General features: G+C 42.6%; 1 protein-coding gene and 1 non-coding gene across 9 annotated transcripts in view; both read right to left on the reverse strand.

Annotated features, from left to right (window-relative positions):
- Tex14 (testis expressed 14, intercellular bridge forming factor) overlaps nt 1-26293 on the reverse strand; it is a 156025-nt gene that overhangs the window by 66087 nt on the left and 63645 nt on the right. For 5 of the 8 annotated variants that reach the window (XM_087910138.1, XM_087910134.1, XM_087910133.1 and 2 more), the window contains exons 3-8: nt 15338-15452; nt 11043-11208; nt 9730-9866; nt 5086-5167; nt 3031-3161; nt 1975-2088 (exon numbers count right to left, since the gene is read on the reverse strand). In XM_087910138.1, coding sequence (XP_087766264.1) covers nt 1975-2088; nt 3031-3161; nt 5086-5167; nt 9730-9866; nt 11043-11208; nt 15338-15452 — 745 coding nt within the window. Of the gene's footprint in view, nt 1-1974; nt 2089-3030; nt 3162-5085; nt 5168-9729; nt 9867-11042; nt 11209-15337; nt 15453-16718; nt 17295-17351; nt 17500-26293 lie in introns of those variants that run through there. The other 3 variants (XM_087910136.1, XM_087910137.1, XM_085695623.2) reach the window with 3 other exon arrangements.
- On the reverse strand, nt 17090-17306 carry LOC148120815 (small nucleolar RNA U3). Its single transcript, XR_015738958.1, has one exon. It is a non-coding gene; the product is annotated as a small nucleolar RNA U3 (small nucleolar RNA).

Below are 26293 nucleotides of genomic sequence, written 5' to 3' on the forward strand. Positions count from 1 at the left end.
GCCGGGCAGTGGTGGCGCATGCCTTTAATCCCAGCACTGGGGAGGCAGAGGGAGGCGGATCTCTGTGAGTTCGAGGCCAGCCTGGTCTACAGAGCTAGTTCCAGGGCAGGCTCCAAAGCTACAGAGAAACCCTGTCTCAAAAAACAAACAAACAAACAAACAAAAAAAACGAAACAAAAAAGAAAAGCCAAACAAAAAAAAAACAAAGAAAACACCAATCAAACAAACAAAAAAACCCAAGAGTTATCAGTGACAATAATAATAATGTTGTCAAAACCTACAAAACAAGACACTCTTTCTGGGTGCTGGATAGTCTTATGCTAGTTTGACACACAAACTAGAGTTATCTGAAAGGAGGGAACCTCATTGAGAAGATGGTTCTAGAAGATCTGGCTGTAAGATATTTTCTTAATTAGTAACTGAAGGGGGTGGGGGTGGCAGCCCATTGTGGGTAGCTCCATCCCTGGGCTGGTGACCCCGAATTCTATAAGAAAGCAGGCTGAAAGCTGAGCGGTGGCGGCGCACACCTTTAATCCCAGCACTGGGGAGGCAGAGGCAGGCGGATCTCTGTGAGTGCGAGGCCAGCCTGGTCTACGAAAGCTAGTTCCAGGACAGGCTCCAAAGCTACAGAGAAACTCTGTCTTGAAAAACAAAAACAAAACAGAAAGAGAGAGAAAGAGAGAGAGAGAGAGAGAGAGAGAGAGAGAGAGAGAGAGAGAGAGAGGTTGAAAGAAAAAGAAAAAACCGCAGACTGAGCAAGCTAGCAGCACTCCTCCATGGCCTCTGCAGCAGCTCCTGCCCTGCTTGTGTTCCTGTCCTGACTTCCTTCAATGATGAACAGCTATATGGAAGTGTAAGCTAAATAAACCCTTTCTTCCCCAACTTGCTTTTTGGTCATGATGTTTAATCACAGAAATAGAAACCCTGAGACAGCCTGCATAAGCTGCATACGTCATCTCAGAAATGCACCCTCCTACTCACTTTAGAAAAGCAGTAACCAAGCCAGGCAGTGGTGGCGCACAACTTTAAGCCCAGCACTTGGGAGGCAGAGGCAGGTGGATCTCTGTGAATTCAAGGGCAGCCTGATCTACAGAGTGAGTTCTAGGACAGTCAGGGTGGCTATACAAAGAAATCCTATCTTGTGAGACAAACGACAAGAACTGGAGAGATTGCTCAGTGGTTAAGAGCACTGACTGTTCTTCCAGAGGACCCAGGTTCAATTCCCAGCAGCCACATGGCAGCTCACATGTGTGCCTTGTGCTCTTTTCTGGGGTGCAGGCACACATGCAGGCAGAATACTGTATACATAATAAATAAATAAATCTTTTTAAAAATTAAAAAAAAACAGCAATCAGTGGTAGAATTTTCCTAGAAAGTTGGTAGCCAAAGTCACATACCTACTCAGCCTCACGTCAAAGCACACACCATGCCTACCTACCTGTGTAGGTCATTCAGGCTAGCTTCTTCAAAACAAGGATTTATTCAGGAGCTAGCTGATATGAAATCATGAATCCAGTGTCTGACTCACCAAGACCTAAATAACATTAACTCTAGAACTTCAGGAAGCCTTTGGAACTGAGATTCATGTCCTCAGTAGTCAAGATGTAGTTCTCATTGAGTGCTATGCTCTATGAAAGCAGGACAGTCATTTGCTCTTCAGATGGGTACAGGTTCCTAAATGGAGCAGGCCTCGGGGGCCACAGCAGAAAAATCAAATGGTCCTGGAGCCTGTTCCCCTGAAGACGTGGGTTATCAAACAGTTGACAGAGCTGAGCCCCTTACCATCACAATCCACATTCCTCATACTATTCATTAGTCCCTCTTTCTCTTTCTCTTTCTCTTCATAAACGTTGTTGTCAGGAAGCCCTGGCTGTCCTGGAACTCACTTTGTAGACCAGGCTGGCCTTGAACTCTAGAGTTCTGGGATTAAAGGTATGCCCTGTAATGGGTCTTGTTCTTGGTTCTCCTTCTTACCTGCTGTGCTCCTGTTCAGCAATCAACAAATCGGCCAATCTCAGTCTGCTACAATGAGGGTGGGTGGGGAGGTTCAATTCCTTCACTGTGACTCTGCTCCTGTTCCACACAAGGCTAAAAGAGGCGGAAATAGTGCAAGGAGGGGTTGAGCAGCCACTGCTTCAGTGAGCCAGGTTTCCTTCCCACAGACCCAGAAACCAGGCTCGCACAGCATCTCTACCATCCCTTAAGAGGCTGGATCCTCGCTCCTACCACCTTCCCGGGTTTAAAGCAACCTGGAGGATTAAGCGAGAGGCAAAAGTCACGGAAGGATTCAAGGGAAGAGAGTGATCTGATAAGGTTTTTCTGTTAGTGGTGACGGCAGTGTGGTAGTGGATAGGGCAGTGGTGATCAGAGAACAGAGAGTAGTTACGAGGCTGTTAGGACAGACAGGAGCCACAGTGATGAGGTAGAGGAATGGCCTGACAATAAATCCACAGCATAAGTAGAAAAACAAGGGGACAAGGGGCCTTGCGGGGGCCACCAGAGGCTTTTTAGATGTGTGTTTCTTTGGAGGAAGAAAGAAGCATCCAGGTTCTGAAAGTCAGGATAGCTTTTCTGACCCTGCAAGGCCTGGGTCTCTGAGGAGTGAACGCATCCAAAAGGCTTCTGTCATATCCAAATCCTGTTACTGCCACCATCCCTGGATTTGACTAGTGATTAGATAATCGCCATCTTACTGCCTCTAACTCTTTAGAAAGAAGAAAGGTTAGCAACACTGAAAGGAGACCATTTCAGAGCAGCTGTTCTCTGGAGAGCAGCTAATTCATAGTGTCTATAGACAGTCTGCTTGTCACAACCAAGGGGGCCATGGTCTTGCTAAAGACCCAGTGGGCAGAGATTAGGCTCATTCCTGAACATCCTACAAAGCACGGGTCTGACCACAGCAAAGAATCATCTGGTCAAAAATGTGCAGAGTGAGAAACCCTAATTTACACCTATGAGTTCTGTTTGAGAAGAAGCTATCAATCCACAGGATGCTACTCTTCCCAGGGGACACTGGCCATTCCCACTTACTTGGTCATGACCATGTAGGGGCCACTGAAGAAAGAGAAGGTAGGCTCATCATCAGCTTGAATCACTTCCTTTTCTCCAATTACTGGAAGAGATCCTGGATAGGTGAGCTGCATCCCTGGAGTGAGATAAAACTGAAACCAAGGAATAGCTTCAAAATGGGAGGAAAAAATGGGAAAGCAAAATGCCTGCAGAATCTTGTCACTTTAGCGTAGAGCTGCTCCTTACTTAGTAAATACACCTATGTACTATCTTAGTTGGTGGTGTTTGATTGATTTTTGAGACATGGTCTTATCATGTAGCCCAGACTGGCCACAAACTCGTAGAGATCAGTCAGCCTGCCTGCCTTCCAAGTGTTGGGCTTAAAAGTGTGCACTACCATACCCAGTTGCACTACTTGTTTTTTAGTAAGATCTCAATATGTAGCTCACATAGACTTCAAACGCATGATCTCCCTGCCTCGACCTCTGGAGTACTGGGATTACAGGAATGTGCCATCTCATGTAACTTCTGGCCTTTCTTTTTACAATGACACATCCTTCTAAAGGGTAGGGTCATAGGCATGATCCTACATGATCCACAACTGACTTTATACTATTTTGAATCTTGTAATATTCTTACCCTTTTACTGAGGTGGTTCACAGACAGAAGTCCGACATCTTGCCTGTAGTGATATGACTGGGACTAAGGGGATTGTGGTAGTCTGAATGAGAATGATGTTTGGTCCCCAGTTACTGGAGCTATTTGGAAAGGATTAGGAGATGTAGTCTTGTTGGAGGAGGTGTGTCACTCACTAGGGGTAGGCTCTGAGGTTTCAAAATCTCACTCCATTCCCAGTTAGCTCTCTCAGTTTTCTTGTGCTTGTGGGCCACATGTAAGCTCTCAGCGCTCTTGCAGCATGCCCACCTGCCAGATGCCATGCTCCCTACCATAAGGGTCATGGACTCTAAGCTTTAGGAACCATGAGCCCCCAAATAAAATGCTTTCTTTTCTAAGTTGCCTGGATTATGCTGTTTTGTCATGGCAATAGAAATGTGGCAAACAGGCAGTGGTGGCACATGCCTTTAATCCCAGCACTCGGGAGGCAGAGGCAGGTGAATCCCTGTGAGTTCGAGGCCAGCCTGGTTCACAGAGTTAGTTCCAGGACAGGCTCCAAAAGCTACAGAAAAACCCTGCCTCAGAAAAGAAAAAATAAATAAATAAAAATAAACTATTTTAAAAAAGAAATGTAGCAAAGACAGAGACCTATTGTGACCTCTCCAGAATTGAGGCCTAGGTACAGCAAAAGTGAACATACCTGTGTTGCGGATACAACATAGTAAAGTATCTGCATATCATGCTAAAGGTCCTGGGTTCACCCCCCATCAACAGGAAGGGAAAAAGCCAGAATTCTTTTCGCCTCCACCCTCATCCCAAGCACCTTGGTAGAACAGTAGAGACTAGAAAAGCAAAGAGAATTTATTCACCCACCAATGTTCCCTAGTGGAAATCACGTTCTACCCACTTCCTATCTTTCCAAAGTCATTCCAATGATTTCTATATGGTGTTTATCATTAATCAGTAAAGACAGGAACACTAAGAAATATCTTTCCTACCATAAAAAAGAGCAAAGGAGAAAAAATACTCTGAGGCTAGGAGGGAGAAATCGAGGGCTGGGATCACATACAATTCAGTGACGAAGCACTTGCTTAGGATGCAAGAGCACTTAGAACTTTCTCATAAAGGCCCCAGACCCTCTCCCTTAATAAAGAGACAGAAAACTGTTCCAGCTCTATGGGGTTGCCCCCCAATGATCTTGCCTCCCACAGGTTTAATGAGTGTATCTGAAATGCTTTTAATGAATTGAGTAATGTTTTGAGGACAAATAGTACCTCTGAATAGGGTAGTTTGCACCTGCAATCCCAATAATGGGAAGCTGACGCAGGACTGCTCTAAGTTTGAGGGCCTACCTCAAACCCCATGCCCAAAAAAGAGAAGAGTTGAGTAAGGTGGAGAGATGTGGTCGTATGATTCTCTAGGTAGACCAGCAAACCTCGACTATGAGTAGCAACCTCTTACCTTCCCAAAGCCAAAGCTGTAGATATTTTGGGCAGAAATGATTCCAGGTTTCAGCTGTCGGTTAGGAGAACTATTTGGACTCCTAGAAACATTTAAAAGGGAAAAAGTAAGAATTTATTATTCATATCCAAAGGGACGCAACTAACCCAAGGTTTCAAGACTGTGTAATTGTTATCATTGTCGGCTTCAGCCATCAACCCACCACAAACCTAGAGTCACTTGTAAACAGAACCATCAATTAAAGACCTCTCCAGACCAGACTGGCCTGTGACCAGGCCTGTGGGTCATTTCTTACTTTTTGAGTTGGGGGTGGTGGTGGTTCAAGACAGGGTTTCTCTGTGTAGCTCTGACTGTCCTAGAACCTGTAGACCAAGCTAGCCGCAAACTCAGAGATCTGTCTGCCTCTGCCACCCGAATGCTGGGATTAAAGGTGTGTGCCACTATCACCCGGCTGTGGGTCATTTCTCAATTGCTAACTGATACAGGAGGGCCCAGCCCACTATGGGTAGAGCCATTCCTAGGAAAGTGGCCTGCACTGTGTAAGAAGTGAAGCTGAATAAGCCACTGGGAACAAGCAAGTAAACAGTGTTCCTCCCTGGTGCCTGCCTCTGCCTCTGCTCCTGTTGGAGCTCCTGCCATGATGTTCCTCCGTGACGGACTGAGACCAGGAAGCATAAACCAGATAACCACTTCCTCATCAAACTGATTTTGTTATGACACTTATCACAGAAGCAGAAAACAAGCTAAGGCAGCTGTCTTTGCACTACTGACTTTTTTTTCTTTGTCAGGTCTTTTTATGTAGCCCAGGCTGAGATCTTCTACCCACTCCTCAAGTGCTGGCACTGAGGAGCACAGGGTCTTTTGGAAGTATTAGTTTGGTAGACATAAGAACTTAAAAGAGGACTGGAGAGATGGCTCAGAGGTTAAGAGCACTGGCTGCTCTTCCAGAGGACCTGAGTTCAATTCCCAGCAACCACATGGGTGGCTCACAACCATCTATAAGACCTGGTGCCCTCTTCTGGTGGGCAGGCATACATGCAGACAGAACATTGCATACATAATAAATAAATAATTTGAAAAAAAAAAGAACTTAAAAGAAAATTCTTTCAGCAACTAAGAGCACTGACTGCTTTTCCAAAGGACCCAGATTCAATCCCCATATCCCCCCGGTTCCAGGGGATTTGACACCTTTACACCAATGCACACAAAATAAAGTTAAATAAATTATAAAAAAATTAAAAGTTGGGGCTGGAGAGATGGCTCAGAGGTTAAGAGAGCATTGCCTGCTCTTCCAAAGTTTCTGAGTTCAATACCCAGCAATCAGCTGGTAGCTCACAACCATCTGTAATGAGATCTGCCTGCAGGCAGAAAATTGTATACATAATAAATAAATAAATATTTTTAAAAAAGAAAATTCAGAAGAAAACTCAAGGACAATTTGTTGAAGTTTGAAAAAACAAAACAAACTAAACAAAAGAACAGGACAGGCAAGTTGGGAAGAACTCTGCAACTTCACTGGGGGAGACATAAAAGAGGAAAAAAGAAAATAGTGATGTTTTTCTCTCTGCTTTAGAAAGGATATTGTGGGGCATGGATTATGCTAGAGGAAGCTGACACAGACATGCATTATGTTCAATATGGTGCCCAAGAAGAAATACCTGGATGCAAATAGCCCTTTTTGTTTCCTTTCTCCTGCCTAGTAGCTCTACAAAGGTTACAACTTGCGCATCGTTCCACGCTTGACTTCTTGTTGAGAGTATAATCGCTTGCCAGGCAGGATGCTCACATCTGGAACCCTGACCCTTGGGAAGCCAAGACAAGTGGACTGCTATGGGTTGGAGAACAGAAGGGGCTAAGTATGAGACCCCGAGTTAACAAGAAGAAAAAAGGAAGGAAGGAAGGAAGGAAGGAAGGAAGGAAGGAAGGAAAAAAATGAAAAAGTTTTTTTTTCTTTTTGAGACAGGGTTTCTCTGTGTAGCCTTAGCTGTCCTGGAACTCTGTTCTGTAGACCAGGCTGGCCTTGAACTCAGATCTGCTTACCTTTGCCTCCTGAGTGCTAGGGTTCAAGGTATGTGCCATCATACCATGCTGAGTCCTATCTTTTTAAATTTTTTAATTTATTTTTTAGGTGTATGGGTGCTTTGCCTGCATATATGTCTAGAGTCACGGCAGTTGTTGGCTGCCATCTGTATCCAGAGAATAAAATTAGGGTCCTCTACAAGAGCAACCAGTGCTTTTTAACCACTGAGCCATCTCTCCAGCCACCAAACAATTATTTTTCTTTTCTTTCTGAGACAGGGTTTCTCTGTGTAGCCTGGCTGTCCTGAAACTCTCTGGCCAGCCTCAAACTCACAGAGATCCCCTGCTTCTGCCTCGCAAGTGCTGGGACTAAAGGCGTGCACCACCATGCCTATCCTGTGTCCTATCTTTTTATATTATTATTAAAGAGGGTTACCTTAAAGACCTTGGGGACAAGCAAGCTAGTGTATGCGTATAATCCCAACACCTAATAGGCTAAAGTAAGAGACCCATGGATGCTTTGAGGCTAACCCAGGCTACACAAAAAGATCCAAGTCAGCACAGGCTACAGAATTTGTAATCCCAACACTTAGGAGATAGAAGCAGAAGATCCAGAGTTTAAGGTCATCCTTAGTCATATATCAAGTTTGAGACCAGCCAAGGAGGCTATCTGAGACCTTGTCACAAAACATGGAGGAAAGACTTTGGGCAGCTGAGAGTGGTAGTACACACTGTAATTCTAACATCTGAGAGGCTGAGGCAAGAGGAACTCAAGTTTGTAGCCATCCTGAGCTAGTGAGTTTAAGGCCAGCCTGGGCAAAGTTGTACATGTCTGTAGCCCCGATCCTTGGGAGGTGAAAACAGAGGATCCAGAGTTCAAGGCTATCTTCTGCCAAATAGCAAACTGGAGGCCAGCCTGAGTTATGGGAGTAGGAATGACAAAGGACAGTGGTTATCGACAGGCAGTGATGGCACACAGCGGCAGCAAACTGGCACTGAGGTGAATGGCTCTGTCTTCTTCCTGCCAACAGCCACACAGAAAAATAGCAAACACTTCACTATCTCAGCACAGGGGCCATGGTAATTTTCTCTGTATTCCAACCTTAGTACATGTATAATCAAATGAACATAACTAATTGACTTTTTATTACAAAATGAAGACGGTGTAATAGACACCCTCTGAGGAAGGACCTGTGATTCTCACCCTCACATTTCATTTCAGGCCGCTCTGTTAATTCAGTAGGATATTGCAGAAATAATGGAATCAGTTACTTGAGCGGAGGAAGGACGGCTCAATGGATAAAGATGATTGCCACTGAGTTTGATGACCAGAGTTTGATCTCCAAGGTCCACATGATGGGGAAAGAATGGACTCCCACAGGTTGTCCTTTGATCTTCACTCATACATGATGGCATTTGCGCGCGCACACACACACACACGTACACACATACTAAATAAGACATGATGAGTCACCACCAAAGTAAGATCTATCCTGACTTTTGTCCTGATCTCTCTTGGTTCACTGGTTCCGGGGGAACTTTGAGGACATTCAATCAGTCACCCGTGATCCAACCCTAACAATAATGTGCCAGCCCATGTTAGTGTGTCATAAACCCCCATTTAGGCAAGACTTCAGATGATGGCACCTCCTCAACCCATTCTCTGATTCCTGACCCATAGAAAATGTGTGAAATCAGAAATAATACTTCAAGTTGTTAAATTTGAGAAGTGATTCATCATGCATCAACAGACACAAATAATGGTCAGAGCTGGAAAGAATCTCAAAGTATAGGGGCTGGAGAAATGGCTCAGCGGTTAAGAGCATTGCCTGCTCTTCCAAAGGTCCTGAGTTCAACTCCCAGCAACCACATGGTGGCTCACAACCATCTGTAATGAGGCCTGGTGCCCTCTTTAGGCATGCATGTAGATAGAATATTGTATAAATATATAAATATTTTTTAAAAAAATCTTAAAGCATATCTTCTACAACTTTTCATTTTACAGATGGGAAAAACACAGCCTAAGGAGGGAGATCTGCTAGCCCACAAAAGGACAGAGGACATCTGCAAGGACTAGACATAAATGCTGCTCATCCAGCCACTGGTCTTCCCATTATCACACTCAAACCACCTGCACACCAGGGTCCCATCAACTCAAATTTGACTGGAAACAGTAGTAGTGCCTTATATTTCTCTAGTTTTTAAGAGGTTGGCACTGTGTCAGGCATGCAACAGATGCTCAGCTGATGGTTCAGCAGTTTCAACTCGGACTGAATGAAAACTAGTCTGCTGCCAGGTGTGATGGCACACATCTTTAATCTAAGCACTCAGAAGTGGGCAGGCTGATTTCTGAGTTTGAGTCAGCTTGGTCAGAACAGTGAATTCCAAGACAATCAAGGCTATGTAGAGAGACCATGACTCAAAAAGCTAGAAAAAAAGTGGGTGGAAGGAGGAAGGAGGAGAAGGAAGAGTGTTTTAATTCTGCTCTTGGAAATACTATAGATCCTATCTCCTTTAGCGATTCAGCAGCGACAGGCTTTCCCTTTCCTGCTTCAACCTGTTATGCTGTTAAAGACCCACAAGGCTCCCTTCAGGAGAGCTGAAGTGGATCAAGACTGGGCTCACCCCTGGATGAGGCTACCAAACCAGGGTGGGCTGCAGATGAGGCGCTGAGGGGAGTCTATCTTCTTTAGGAGGTCATAGGAGAAGCCTTGGATAATAGCCTTCATGTGTGAAGTGCAGCGCTGCATGAACTCCACCATCTGCAACACACAACGGAGACACTCAGTGCTGACACTGTCAGGGAATGCAGGAATCAACATGCAGATGAGGAGCCGAGAGATCTCAACAGGAAAATCTCTGCAACGGGAAATGCCTTGGTGATTTTCTACAGACATGGAAGGTTTTCATGGAGAGAACCTGCTGCCAAGCATTTCTTCCAGTTCTGTCCTACAATGAATGATAAAGCTGAGGCAGGGGAGTGAAAACCAGAGGCAGGGCAGGAACTATACAAGGAGGCGCTGGCACTCTGCTATTTTGTTTTATATTTGACATGTTATTAAAACAACAAAACATATCATTAAGCATATTAAACATAAAGCATTAAACATATCACGGGGTTAAGGAGGTGGCTTAGTTGGTAAAGTACCTGCCATGTAAGGATGAGGACCTGAGTTCAGAGTCCCAGGACCCACATGAGAAGTTGCCTGTGATTCTGGCACTGGGGGTGGAGGACATCAGGGGACGGGAGACAAGCAGACCATAGAAGCTCACTGGTCAGGCCTACTAGCCTGGTTCAATGAAAGATCCTGTCTCAAAAAGCAAAGACGGAGGGCTGAAGAAAGGGCTCAGTGGTTAAAAGCACTTGCTGTTCAGTCATCCAGAGGACCTGGGTTTGATTTCCAGCACCCACACGGCAGAACCAACTTGTGAAGGTTGTCCTCCGACCTCCATATTCACACCAAGGTACACACACATTATAAATACACAATAAACAGTAACAACAAAGGAAAAGACATACTTTTAAAATCTAAAAGGATGGGGCTGAAGAGATGGTTCAGTGATTAAGAACACTGGCTACTCTTCCCAGAAGACCCAGGCTCTAATTTCCAGGACCCACATGGCAGCTTACAAATGTCTGTAACTCCAGTTCCAGGGGAATTGGCACCCTCACATAGATATAAGTGCAGACAAAAACACCAATGTAAATAAAAATAAGTATTTTTTAAAAAGTTGAAAAGATAAAAAAATTAAGATGTTGAGTGATTAAGCAAAGACACCTGACATCTATCTCTGGCCTCCACAAGCACTTACTTGTTTCAATTCAGGTCTCTAATGTCCGGTTAACACTACCATGAAGTGTGTTCTGATCTCAGGGATCCTACCTATTAGTCTAAATTCTTTTACTGGCATGGCTGGATAAGGAGGCCCACGTTTACCTGGGTGCTACGATCCTTCCCTGCTGCCAAAGCCCAGGCCTGTGGGTTCCGACCTTTCTCATCATGGAGTCGAAGGTCACCCCCTGCATTCAGCAGTTTACTGAGGATCCACTGGTTGCCTGAAAAAGCTGCTGCATGGACAGGGGTGCTCCCATCAAAGCATCGGCTAGAAACAGAAAGCAATACAGTGAGTGTCCATGACAACCTCCTTCCACTGAAGGATTTAGTGTTTCAAGGTCTTCCAGTCATTGACAGTACATTTTAGGGATGAAGTGAAGATTACAATATTGTTTGTGAAAACCCTGATCTGTGGCAGCAAGAGCTTTACACACGTTCTTTTTAATCATTTTATCCCCTCTTCATGTCAATCCTCTAAACAGATGAAGAATCAAAAGGGCTTCACGCCCAGGTAGGGATTTGAAGCTGTGTTCTTCCCTTACTGTCCCCTAGGAATAATTTTACTGAAACATTTTCTTCATGTCTGCAGCATTTTGGGGTCAGGCTGGTTAACTAGCACAGAGACCATCCTCCCACGAAGCCAGTGCTCTGCTGCCTGCACCAAATTCAGTGGTACAGTCCAGCAACACTGGCATCACCAGTCCAGTCAAGGATTTGTTCCTCAAGAATTCCACCAATGCTAGGAAACTAGCTGAGGCATGAGGGATGGCCTTTGTCCACAACAAAATGAGGATATAATGTATATAGTCACGGTTTCTTTCTTTTTTATTTTTTCTTTTTTCTCCCTAAGACAGGGTTTCTCTGTGTAGCCCTGGCTCTCTTGGAACTCACTTGTAGATCAAGCTGGCCTCAAACTCACAGAGATTCATCTGCCTCTGTTCCCCTCCCCCAAGTGCTGAGACTAAAGGCCTGTGCCACTAATGCCTGGCTTAGCCATGCTTTCTTAACAAGGTGCACATAAGAATCACATGGGAGAGCTCAATCCCTTTAACTGAAAAGGAAACAACGGAAAAAGCAAGTAAGAGAAAGTAATGAAGAAGGAAAATAAAACATTAAGAAAATTTAACAGAAATAAAAAGAAAATTTAATAGAAACAAAACCTTTCCAACTTGTCTTCTTGCTCAGAGGCGATTAAAATTACAGACTTTAATTAAATTAAAATTACAAGCTTTAATTAAAATTACAAATAAAAATTACAAGTTCTGTATTCTAGACCTTTTCTGTGTATATACAAGTCTAAATAAGAATATGCCTTGCTGGGTGGTGATGGCGCACGCCTTAAATCCCAGCACTCGGGAGGCAGAGGCAGGCAGATCTCTGTGAGTTCGAGGCCAGCCTGGTCTACAAAAGCTAGTTCCAAGACAGTCTCCAAAATCACAGAGAAACCCTGTCTCAAAAAAACAAAACAAAACAAAACAAAACAAAACAAAAGAATATGCCAAGAATGCACATTGCTCTTGCAGAGAACATGGGTTCAGTTCCCTGCACCCACATGGTGACTCACAACCACCCAGAACTCCAGTTTCAATGGGGACTGACACCTCTTCTGACTGCCACAGGCACAAGGCATGAAAGCGGCAGGCCAAACAGTCATACTAAAAATAGATTAAAATTTTTAAGAAATAGTTTCTGTTATATAAACCATTCTACTTATATTGAAGAACTTTCATCTGAGACAGCCACTGCACACTTCCTTTCAACATCTGCATAGTTCTCCAGTATAATTTAGCCAATGGGGCACTGATGTAGCTATCAAAATTGGAGTGGGCGTGGAGATACACATCCATAACTCCAGGACTTGCAAGGTGGAGGCAGGACAGTTAAGTTAAGAGTTCAAAGCAAGCCTGGTCTACAAAGTGAGACCCTACCTCAAAACAAAACCACACACACACTCAATGGAGAGATGGCTCAACAGTTGTTCTTCTTCCAGAGAATGTGGATTCAGTACCCTTGTGCCTGTAACTCCAGTTCACATGTGGGATAAACATAAAATCTTTCTTTAAAAATTATTCTTAGACTAACCTCAACTGACAAGTCATAATCTGCAAACCTTGGATTAGGAAAGTATGCTTAATTCCTAAGTTTCTTGAGTGACGTTAATGAGGCTGCCAGGACCCCAGCGTCTGGATGGGATCAGTGGTTCTGTGTAATGTTTAATTATTCCTAATCAAACACATTCCTGCTCTAATTATTCCTCCTACAACTAGTAGGAAAGCTGAGTATGGGGAAAGGATATTGTTTTTCATTTCCCATGAATGCTGAGAGAGGAGTAATAGTTTACTGACACCAAACTAGACCAAATAAGAAAATGGAAGCGTTAGGGGAATCAAAATGCACCTGAAGTTGGGTGTGGTGGCACACACCTTTAATCTTAGCACTTGGGAAGCAGAGGCAGGTGGAGCTCTGTGAGTTCAAGGACAGCCAGGACTACTTAGAGAGACTCCTGTCTCAAAGAAAAAACGCCTACGATTGCTGTATGACTAGCTAAACTCTTTTTGTCGGTTTAGTTGTTAAGGTTAAAAAGACACTTCTACCTCCTTTTATTCTAAATTTTGTTTAGTCTAGCAATATTTGAAGTAAATTTTCATGAGATGCTTTTCTTTGACTAAGATCATTTTAGTATTTTGGCACTTGGTGTTGTAACGATGTAGAAGTTTTAATCCCAAAATAAGATTCTTGAATTTCACCGGGCAGTGGTGGCGCACGCCTTTAATCCCAGCACTTGGGAGGCAGAGTCAGGCGGATCTCTGTGAGTTTGAGGCCAGCCTGGTCTACAAGAGCTAGTTCCAGGACAGTTAGGACTGTTACACAGAGAACCCTGTCTCGAAAAACAAAAACAAAAAGCTTCTTGACTTTCACTGCCCACTAGTTCCTGTAATGTTTATGTATCTCAATGTCTGCCCTTTCAAGTTCTTTGTCGTTTTTGGAGCTGGAGATCAGAGGTAGACACTTACCTGACCTGTGCAAGAAACCACAAAACCTTCAAGTAATTTTACATCTTTATGGATTTATAAAGACAACTTTAAAAGAGTTCTTTCTTCTCTTCCTTTTCCACCTTCTCTTTTTTGACACAAAGTTTCTCTGTGTAGCCCTGGCTGTCCTAGAACTTGCTATGCAGACCAGACTGGCATTAAACTTACAGAGATTCATCTGCCTCTGCCTCCTGAGTGCTGGGGTTGAAGGTGTGCACACTAAACACAGATTTCATTTTATTTTTAACTGTGTGTATATAAACAAGTGTGTGCACACATGCGAGCAAACACTCATACGCCTCATCTGCATAGTTCCAGGTCTGCATTGCTACATAGTGAGACCCTGTCTTGAAAAAGTTTAAATGATCTGATATTTAAAGAACTTAGCTCTAAATATGAACCACACAGAGATAAATGCAGGAACCTGAAAAAGTTCACTTTTGCCTAAGTACTGCAGGGGATCCCAACCAAGCGAGTAGTATCTGCAGTTATCAGATAAGCCTTTGGAATTACACAATATAGTGGATATAGCAAAATGGATGTGAGACTAGGAAAAATCTAGAAGGAAAGACAAGAAAATGTTCATATGTTGCTACCCCTGGATATAGAACTGAATCATTATCTTTTTTACAAGATTACAAGTTTTCTCTATGAAACAATACAAACTGTTAACATCAGAACAGTTTTTGAGTATATAACACAGGGCTTATTTAAGTAAGACAGGAAAAAGTATGATTGTTCCTATACTGAGATTCCTTTAAAAGTCAGCTGGAGTCCCATAAAGGCGTGTTCACAGTTCTGTTCAATGAGAACTGTGCAGGTGCCTGCCTTTTATTCCCTGTCAAGGATTATAGCTCAGGTGAGCAAGTGTTACTACCTAGAGAGAGACAAGGATTTCCTAAAGAGACGTTCATATGCTACTGAGTCATTCATTACATTGCTGTTCTTTCATATTAAAATTTGTATCAAATATTAAACTGAGATTCTTTTAATTTACAACTAGAAAAATCTGGCGGGCTGGAGAGATGGCTCCGAGGTTACGAGCACTGGCTGCTCTTCCAGAAGTCCTGGGTTCAATACCAACAACCACATGGTAGCTCACAACCATCTGTAATGAGATCTGGCACCATCTTCTGAGAGAGAGAGAGAGAGAGAGAGAGAGAGAGAGAGAGAGAGAGAGATATCAGGCAATGCTGGGTGGTGTAATCCCAGCACTCTGAAGGCTGAAGGAAGGATCAAGGACAACCTGGCCTAAACAGTAAGTTTCACACAGCATAGGATGCAGAGTAAGACTCTGTCTCAAAAAAATAAATGTGTTTTAATGCATATTCTTTGTTTTTTAGAAATTAATATCATTATACTTACTGGTTTGGATCTGACCCATAATCCACCAGAACATCAACTAATTTCATATGGCCCAATAACGCTGCAACAAAAAGTGCCGACTGGCCCAGGCTGTTAACTCCATCAACACAAATTCCTGTAAAGCAAATACAGAATCAATATAAATATCAAGAACCATCCTGCAATGGGACTGCTGAAACTTATATTGAGAGAAAATTTTGCTTCTTGTGGTTTTACTTTTGGAAAATTTATTTTATGTATATATGTGTGGGTAAGTACATGAGAAGGTCAGAAGAGGACACACATTCCCAGGAGCTGTAGTTACAGGAGATTATGAGCTAGGAACCAAACTCTCAACCCCCTTAACCACTGAGATATCTCTGTAGTCCCATGCTTTTTGACTTTTGAAACAGGACCTTGTACAGTCCAGACAAACCTTAAACTCCAATCCACCTTATTTTATCTGTTGTAGAATATTATTTTTCATAGGCAATGATGTATTACATTTATGCTGCAGAATATTACTTTAACTGTGTAAAGGTGTGTTACATTTGTTTATGCTGCAATTATTTAACGATGCAAGAATGTGTTTACTTATTAAAGATATGTTGCGTTTCTTTCACCTTGCCTGACTGGTCTAATAAAAGGCTGAATGGCCAATAGCTAGGCAGGAGAGGGACAGGCAGGGCTATGAGGTAGAAAGAATAAATAGGAGGAGAAATCTAGGCTCAAGAAGGAAGGAAGAATGAGAGAAAAAGAAGAGAGAGACACCCAGAGGCAGAAGCCAGCAGCTGGCAGTCAGACAGACTAGAAAAGAAAGTAAGAAAAGGTAAAAAAGCCCTGAGATAAAAGGTAGATAAAGAGGTTAATTTAAGCTAAAAGAGCTAGCCAGAAACGTGTCTAAGCTAGGGTGAGCAGTCAAAACTAGTAATAAGTCTCTGGTCTTTATTTGGGAGCTAGCTGGTGGCCCAACAAAGAAAAAACCTGGTACATCCACCTCCCAAGTGATTACAGGCCTGTATCAGCACACTGCATAGGGAGAAATCTTTAATTTTTCTGTTATTTAATGAACTTGTCTATTTAAAATAAAAGCTCTATGGGACTGGAGAGATGGCTCATTGGTTAACAGCACTGAATGCTTTTCCAGAGGGTTGGAGTTTGGTTCCTAGAGCCCATATTGTGACTCAACATTACACCATAAACTGGAAGGAAGGGAGCCTTTCAAAGGCCTGCATACAGAGTTCCAGGTCAGTCAAAGGCTTCATATCCATATCATAGCAAGACCCTGCCAAACCAACCACTTTTCGTTGCTTTGGGGCTGGGCATATGATTCAGAGGTTAAGGATCCAAGAGGATACTGCCCTTACAGAGGACCCATTCCCAGCACCACATGAAAACTCACAACAATCTGTAGTTCCAGGAAATCTTGTGACTCCAGGGTGACTGATCCGGTAAGGCGTCAGCTAATTTTGCTTTATTTTAAAGCATCCTGAGTGTGCTGAGAACTGAAAACTGGACAACAGTACAGAATGACTTCCCAAAGCTATCGTAACACTTACTAGTTAGTAATAGTCACCTTCCTGATAATCTTGCAAATGCAAAAGACCTATTATTCCATATTCCTAAAGCAAAACTTAAAGTAGGTAAGCACAAAATAAGAACCTCAAGAAAGATCACATCCTAGTTGGCCCACATCACAAAAGAAAAATATGGGCTAAAGAAACAACGCAAATATCAAAGCTGTCTTTGGTAATCACAATTGGTAAACCGAAATCCACTCAGACTGCGTTCCCTCCCTCTCACCCTCCCAGAAGGGAGAGAAGAACGATCATCAATGGCAAGAGGCAGCTGCGGAAAAGCAGCACCTAGAGCCGGCTTCACGCTCAGGAAGGAACACTACGTCTCGTCCTCGTGGTCTCGGGTGCTCTACACAGTCAGAGAAACTTCTCTAGTAACGAACTATAGAAATGATCCCTGAAAGTATAGTCTTAACCTCACACCGCCCAGCTCGACACACTGTACCCAGCAAGCTCACATCTTACTCACGGCGAGCTCCGCGACCTGCTCGCCGCATTGCCCTTGGGCGCTGCTATTACGGACACACTGCATTTGCACAAACGGGGACACGTTCCCCGCTGAACATCGCCCGCTATCAAGTCCACGGGACATTTCAGTTGCTACAGTTCTCCAAGTCTGCGAGAAAGAGGCACTGTCGCTAATTAGCATACGATCGCTAAACGGCCAATCGACTGCCAACTCTCTGTCGCCCCGTCCCACTTCCGCCTGCGTCGGGTCGCGAGTCACCGGCGGCCACACCCGGCTCTGCGCCGAGCCGCGCTGCCGTCAGTCCCAGTCTGCCCCAGGCCAGGGGCGCCCCGGAGCCGCCCGATGTTCGCGGGCGCACGCAGCCTTGGACCCCTGACCCAAGCCAGAGTCCTTTCGTGACGAATAAAACGAAAAAGTACGACGGGAAAATGGCAGTTCAAGGGCTACACACTCTATTAAATAAATTCTGTACTGTGACCAAAGAAACACTGATGAAAGAAACTGCATGGTGGAGGACTAGGGAAATTAAGGCAAGTGCAATTTCCCAAGTGTACGGCCAGCTCTGGTTTGATACAAAGTGAAACCATTTGTAAAACAGCCCAAAATCTCCAGACTCAAACGCTTACTATTTTTGTTGCATACAAACTAAGTATATGATAATTTTAAAATACATACAATTTTGGGGTTGCAGACATGGCTCAGCGGTTAAGAGCAATGGCTGTTCCTGCAGAGACCCAGGTTCTATTTCTAGCATCCACATGACAGCTAACAGTTGATAGTTCCAGGGGATCAGTAACCCTCACACAGACATACATGCAAGCAAAGCACATAAAAGAAATCATATACATATTTATTAGAACTTTATTCCTATTAATACTTTATTCCTATTAATCCCTCCTATGGCTCTCCTTCCCCTGGTTCCGCCTTCCCTCATCATCTCCCTCTACTTTCCATATACAAAAAGGTGCTATTTCTCTGAGTCTCTTTGTTGTTTTATTTGTTTGTTTTTCGAGACAGGGTTCCTCTTCATAGCTTTTGAGCCTGTCCTGGAACTCTCTCTGTAGACCAGGCTGACCTCAAACCCACAGAGATATCTATCCACCTGTTTCTGTCTCCCTACCTAGTGCTGGGATTAAAGGCATTTGTCACCACCACCCAGCTGTTTCTCTGAGTCTCAACTTGATGATCTCTAGCTTCATCCATTTCCCTGAAAATGGTAATTTTATGGTTTTTTTTGAAACAAGGTTTCATGTAGCCCAAGCCAATCCCAAACTCACTACACAGATGAGGGTGCCCTTGAGCTACTAATCCTCCTGCCTTGATCTCTCATGTGCTGAAATTACATAAATGCTGGGCATGATGATGCTTGCCTTTAATCCCAGCCCTGGGGGAGTGGGAGGGTGGATGGGTGGATCTCTCTGAGTTTAAGGCCAGCCTGGTCTACATAGTGAGTCCCAGGACTATGTAAGAGAGATCTGTCTCAAAGAGAATAGACATTACATCCCACCCAGCTTACAGTTCTTTAAGACTGACTAAAACTTCCCTTTGCATGTATATCTCATTTTCTTTATCTATTCATTTATTAATCAGCATGTAGACTGTATTGTAGCAATTATGTCTATTGCATGCTGATTTTAAATCCTTCAATATAGCCAGAAGTGATGGCTCAAACATTCAATCTCAGCACTTCAAAAGCAAAGGCTCTTAGAGCTCTGACAATCTGACACCAGCCTGATCTCTGCAATGAATTTCGGGCCGGCCAGGGACACATAGTACCCATATGCTTATCTGACCACGGCCTTGGCTTACCTGGAATGCACTATGTAGGGAAGAACAGCCTTGAATTTTGGGTGACCCTCTTACTGGTGTCATGTTAACTCCGAACCCAACTATTTTGCTTTTGAGAAACACCCCAGTATGCAGCTCAGATTGCCCTCGACTCTCATATGAAGCTCAAACTGGTCTCCCACCCTTTGTTTGAAAATGGATCTGGAAGAAAAGAAAGAAAGAAAGAAAGAAAGAGAGAGAGAGAGAGGGAGGGAGGGAGGGAGGGAGGGAGGGAGGGAGGAAGGAAGGAAGGAAGGAAGGAAGGAAGGAAGGAAGGAAGGAAGGAAGGAAGGAAGAGAGAGAGAAATGGATCTCACTGTGTGGCCTGGAACTTGCTATGTAGAACAGCCTGGCCTCAAACTAAGAGATCCACCTGCCTCTGTTTCCCAAGTAAAAGGATTAAAAAGTGGGCACTACCACCCCTGCTGGTTTCCAACCAGAGATACACAGACCCACACGTTTTTGTTCACAAGGTCACCACACTGCTTCTATGTGGCTACATCAGTCCATATCCCTAAAAGCAGTAGAGATTCCTGGTTCCCCCACATCTTTGTAAACACTTGTTATTTTATTGATGATAGACATTCTGATTTGAGTGAGATGGGGTCTCACCGCAGTTTTAATTTTCCCTGTTGAGTACAGCGAGCATTGCTAGGATGCCGCGGTACACATGTGGAGAGGAGAGGATAACTTGTAAGAGTCAGTTACCTCCTTCCACCATGTGGATCCCGTTAGGTCAAATCGGGTCGTCAGGCTTGTTGGCAAATACCTCTACCCACTGAGCCATCTCTTCAGCACTTTTTCATATATTTCTTGGCCATTATATTTCATCTTTAAAATTTTTACTGTATGTGTATGTTTTGCTTGCATGTATGTATATGCACCATGTGTGTGCCTGGTACTAGTGTAGTCAGAAGAGAGCTTCAGATTCTCCTGGAAGTTCCAGAAGTTGTGACCTGCCATGTGGGTGCTGGAAATTGATCCAGAGCCCTCAGAAAGAGCAGTAACTGCTCTTAACGCTGAGCCATTACTCCGGATCCTGTATTCCATCTTTGGAGATTGGTCTTTTCAATTCACTTGTTCACTCCATACATGGATAATTTGGGTTCTTTTGGGTTTAACCTTTGGAGTTCTTTATAGCGTAATCTGTCAGATAATACAGCTGGCAGGGATTTTTTTCTTGTCTATTTCCTCTGCTCATTATTTCCCTTGCTATCTGGAGCTTTTTAATTTCATTCAGTGCAGCTTGCCAATATCCCCTACCCCTTCCAGCTTTACTGGACAGTGTAAAATTACACTTTCTATTTCTAGGATCTAAACTGCTCTTTCTGTTTGCCTTTTTCTGAGGGGGTGGTTTTCGAGACAGGATTTCTCTGTATAGCCCTGGCTTTCCTAGAACGTTTTCTATAGACCAGGCTGGCCTCAAACTCACAGAGATCTGCCTGTCTCTGCCTCACAAGAGCTGGGATTTTTAATATTTATTTATTTATTATGTATATGGTGTTCTGTCTTCACATATGCCTGCACCAGAAGACAAACCAGATCTCAGTATAGATGGCTATGAGCAATCATGTGTGCTTAGTGCCATTATCATTTATTAGATATAACAATTGATATTCGAGGTATCAACACACCAGAAATTAACTTCTGTCTGTGGAGGAAAACTCATATTTGCAAGGCTCATGAGAAATACAGACACCAAATTATCTGTTGCTTCTGCCTGTAATTTTAAATGCGATAATTGCATTCTTTTCCTAGCTGCTGTGGGGAATTCCCCACAGTCTGTATATGATGAGTATTTCATACATACACTTCCCAATATACTGAACAATTTTAGCTATGTATTGTTAAGAAGGAAGATCTTCCTTAGCTGCATTGTCCAATTAATATTAAGCCTATACAGAGTTTTGATGGATAAAATAAATACAAAGATATGCAACCCAAGTCAGGAGTTAAGAGCTGTATTAAGCTTGGCGGTGGTGGCACACACCTTGGTGGTGGTCCCAGCACTCGAGAGGCAGAGACAGGTGGATCTCTGTGAGTTCGAGGTCATCCTGGTCTACAAGAGCTAGTTCCAGGACAGTTAGGACTGTTACACAGAGAAACCCTGTCTTGAAAAAAGTAAAAAAAATGGGGGAGCTGTCTTAGAGCACACCTTAAGAAAACAGCTGTAGAATTACCAGGAAGTAACCTGCCGGAGCTGGCCCAAGCCACCGATCTCTTTGAGAGCAGACCCGAATGACATCCAAGATTGCAGAAGGACCTCAGCAAGTGTCGAGCAACCTCTGGGAATGCTGAGTGGTCCTCCGGGTGACTAGAACCGTAGCCCCAACTCCACCATGAGGAACAACCTCCTGAGTCTTGGATCCACTTGCACCTGGAAGAGTGGTCAATAGAGACATGGCCCCAACTACACCAGTCAGAGGAAAAGATGGGTAGACAAGGTAAGAACACAACACCACAAAGAGCAACACAGCACCACCAAAAACTATTGGCTCTACAACAACAAGACTTGAACACCCCAATTCAGATGAAGCAGAAGAACATGACCTAAAAAATAGCTTTAGGAAAATGTTTGAGATCCTTAAAGAAAAGATGAAAAATTCAAAGAAATAGAGAAAAAGATAAACAAAAAATTGGAAAAAAAAATCAACACATCCCTTAAAGAAAACCAAGAAAAAGCAATCAAATAGTTGAAAGAAACTATTCAAGACTTGAAAACTGAGAGACCAAAACAAAACAAACACACAAACCGAGGAAATTCTGGAAACGGAAAAATATGGGAAAACGATCAGGAACCATAAATGCAAGCATAAAGAGCAGAATGTATGAGATGGAAGAGAGAATCTCAAGCGTTGAAGATACGATAGAGGAAACAGACTCATCTGTCAAAGAAAACATTAAATCTAACAAAAGTTTAACACAAACGATCCAGGAAATATGAGACACCATGAAAAGACCAAACGTAGCCGAGCAGTGGTGGCATACACCTTTAATCCCAGCACACAAAAGGCAGAGGCAAGAGGATCTCTCTGAGTTTGAGGTCATCCTGGCCTACAAAAGCTAGTTCCAACGGAACGAGACTCCTAGGACAGAGAGGGCCGGAGGAAACAAGCTCCACCGGGAGCAGAAGCCAGGACAAATTCAGCCCTGGGAGCCAACCCAGTCCTGGGACACTGGCAGCCCAGGATTGAGCAAGCGACCTGACTCAGAGTCTACAATCTCCACCAGAACTGGAGTGGGACTGAACCAGTTACCTAAGACACAGAGAACAGGCACCACCAGGAGCAGAAGCCAGGAGCAAACCCAGTCCTGGGACATGGGTGGATCAGGATTGACACAGTGACCAGATCCAGAGCCAGTGATCTCCACCACAACAGGTCCAACTCCAAGCCAGAGACTTCTGCAGGAGGAGATCCAGACCAAGATTTACAGAAACAGATGAAAGCCAGCAGCCAAGGCCAAAGTAGGCCTGAGACAGCAAACTCCAAGGGAGCAGACCAAAGCACAGGGGCACTGAGCTACCTCCAGGAACAGGAATAACCAACGAGGTAACTAGAACTGTGAAACTAACTGTACCACGAAGAACAACCATCTGAGCTTTGGATTCACTGGCACCTAGAAGATTATTCAACAGAATCTTAGACAGCCCCAACCGCACCTATTAGAGGAAAAGATGGGTAGAAAAGGTAAGATCACATGCTACACCACAAAGAGCAGCACAATACCAGTAAAACCTAAGGACCCTACAAAAGCAAGACCTGAACAACCAAATATGAATGAACTAGAAGAAAAGGATCTAAAAAATAACCTCAAAAGATTGTTTGAAATTCTCAAAGATGAAATGAGAAATTACCTTAAAGAAATGGAGGAAAAAAACAAACAAAAAATTAGAAGATATCAGAAAATCACTTAAGGAAAACCAAGAAAAAGAACTCAAACATATAAAAGAAACTATGCAGGACTGGAAAACAGATAGAAAAAATTAAAAAAAAAACACAAGCTGAAGGAATTATAGAAACAGAAATCATGAGAAAAAGATCAGGAACCACAAATGCAAGCATGAACAACAGAATACAAAAAATGGAAGAAAGAATCTCAAGTGCTGAAGATACAATAGAGGAAACAGACTCATCAGTTAAAGAAAACATTAAATCTAACAAAAGCTTAACCCAAAATACCCATGAAATATGGGACACCATAAAAAGGCTAAATCTAAGAATAATAGGTATAGAAGTTCAACTCAAAGGCACAGAAAATTTATTAAACAAAATCATAGAAGTAAACTTTCCCTACCTAAAGAAGGATATGCCTATGAAGATACAAAAAGCTTACAGAACACCAAATAGACTGGATCCCCAAAAAAGTCCTCTCGCCACATAATAATCAAAACACTAAACATACAGAGTAAAGAAAGAATATTAAGAGCTGCAAAGGAAAAAGGTCAAGTAACATATAAAGTTAGACCAATCAGAGTTACACCTGATGTGTCAGTGGAGACAATGAAAGACAGAAAGAAGGTCATGGTCAAGCATTATGCAGACATTAAGAGACCACGGATGACAGCCCAGACTACTATAATACCCAACAAAACTGTCGATCACCATAGAAGGAAAAAACAAGATATTCCATGACAAATCTAGATTTCACCAATACCTAGCCACAAACCTAGCCCTACACAAAATATTAGAAGGAAAACTCTAACTTAAGGAAGATGGCTACACCAACAAAAACACAGAGAATTGATGATCTCATTACAGAAAATTCCAAAGAAGAAAAAAAATGCACAAATTAACATCATCAACGACGAAAATTAAATTAACAGGAGAAGGCAAACACTGGTTATTAATATCCCTTAATGTAAATGGACTCAACTCACCTATAAAAAGTCACAGGCTAACAGATTGGATACGAAAACAGAATCCACCCCTCTTCCACATGCAAGAAACTCATCTCAACCTCAAAGACAGACATCGTCTCAGAGTAAAAGGTTGGGAAAAAATATACCAATCAAATGGACCTAAGAAACAAGCAGGTGTAGCTATCCTAATATCTAACAAAATAGACTTCAAGCTAAAATCAGTCAAAAGAAACAAAGAAGGACATTTCGTATTAGTCACAGGAAAAAAATCCATCAAGAGGAAATTTCAATACTGAACATCTATGCCCAAAATACAAGGGCACCCTCAGATGTCAAAGAAACACTTCTAAAGCTTAAATGATACATTAAACCACACACACTAATAGTGGGAGACTTCAACACTCCCCTTTCACCACTGGACGGGTCAATCAGACAAAAAATGAACAGAGAAATAAGAGAACTAACAGATGTTATGACTCAAATGAACTTAACAGACACATTATAGAATATTTCATCCAAACAGAAAAGAATATACCTTCTTCTCAGCACCTCATGGAACCTTCTCAAAAATTGACCACACACTCGGTAACAAAACAAACCCCAACAAATACAAAAAAATTGGAATAACCCAAGGTACCTTATCAGATCATCATGCTTTAAAACTAGAAGTCAACAGCAATACTAATACCAGAAAACCAATGAACAAATTGAAATTAAACAATGCTCACCTGAGTCATCAATGGGTCAAGGAAGAAATGAAGGGGGAAATTAAAGACTTCCTAAAGTTCAATGAAAATGACCACACAACATACCCAAATTTATGGGACACAATGAAGGCAGTGTTAGAGGCAAGTTCATAGCACTAAATGCCTACATACAGAAGCTGGAAAAAATCATATAACAGTGAATTAACAGAACACTTGAAAACTTTAGAACAAAAAGAGGCAAACTCACCTAAGAGAACGAGGTGGCAGGAAATAAATTGAGAGCTGAAATCAACAAAATAGAAGCAAAGAAAACAACACAAAGAATCAATACGACAAAGTTGATTCTTCGAGAAAAATCAACAAAATAAACAAACCTTTATTCAAAATAACCAAAAGGCAGAGAGAGAATATCCAAATTAACAAAATCAGAAATGAAAAGGGGGACATTTTAATTTTAAAAAAAAAGAAAAGGGGGACATAACCACAGACATGGAGGAAATACAGAGGATCATCAGGTCATATTTTGAAAACCTGTACTCCACAAAATTGGAAAACTTAAAGGAAATGGACAACTTTCTGGATAAATATCACTTACCAAAATTAAATCAAGACCAAATAACAAATTAAACAGACCTATAACAGTTAAAGAAATAGAAACAGTCATCAAAAGTCTCCCAACCAAAAAAAGCCCAGGACTAGATGGTTTCAGCTCAGAATTCTACAAGACTTTCAAAGAAGAACCAATACCAACACTCCTCAAATTATTCCACACAATAGAAACAGAGGGAACATTGCCAAACTCTTTTTATGAGACTACATATACCTTGAAACCCAAACCACAGAAAGACAATACTAAGAAAGAGAATTATAGACCAATCTCACTCATAAACATGGATGCGAAAATACTAAATAAAATACTAGCAAATGAAATCCAAGAACACATTAGAACCATCATCCACCATGACCAAGTTGGCTTCATCCCACAGATGCAGGGATGGTTCAACATACAAAAATCTGTCAACATAATCCACCATATAAACAAACTGAAAAATAAAAACCACATGATCATCTCATTAGATGCCGAAAAAGCATTTGATAAAATACAACATCCCTTCATGATAAAGGATGAGAGAGCATCCAAGGAGAGAGCAGGGATACAAGGAACATACCTAAACATAATTAAGGCAATATACAGCAAACCAACAGCCAACATCAAACTAAATTGAAACTCCCAGAAATTCCAATGAAATCAGCAAAATGACAAAGTTGCCCACTCTCTCCATATCTATTCAATATAGTTCTTGAGCAATAAGACACCAAAGGGAGATCAACGGAATACAAATCAGAAAAGAAGTAAAACTCTCACTGTTTGCTGATGATGATAGCTTACATAAGTGATCCCAAAAGTTCTACCAAGGAACTTCGACAACTCATGAACACTTTCAGCAATGTAGCAGGATACAAGATTAACTTAAAAAAAAAATCAGTATCCCTCCTGTACACAGATGATAAGAGGGCTGGGGAAGAAATCAGAGA

The sequence above is a fragment of the Myodes glareolus genome, chromosome 9 (assembly GCF_982192425.1).
Source record: "Myodes glareolus chromosome 9, mMyoGla1.1, whole genome shotgun sequence".
Lineage (NCBI taxonomy): Eukaryota > Metazoa > Chordata > Mammalia > Rodentia > Cricetidae > Myodes > Myodes glareolus.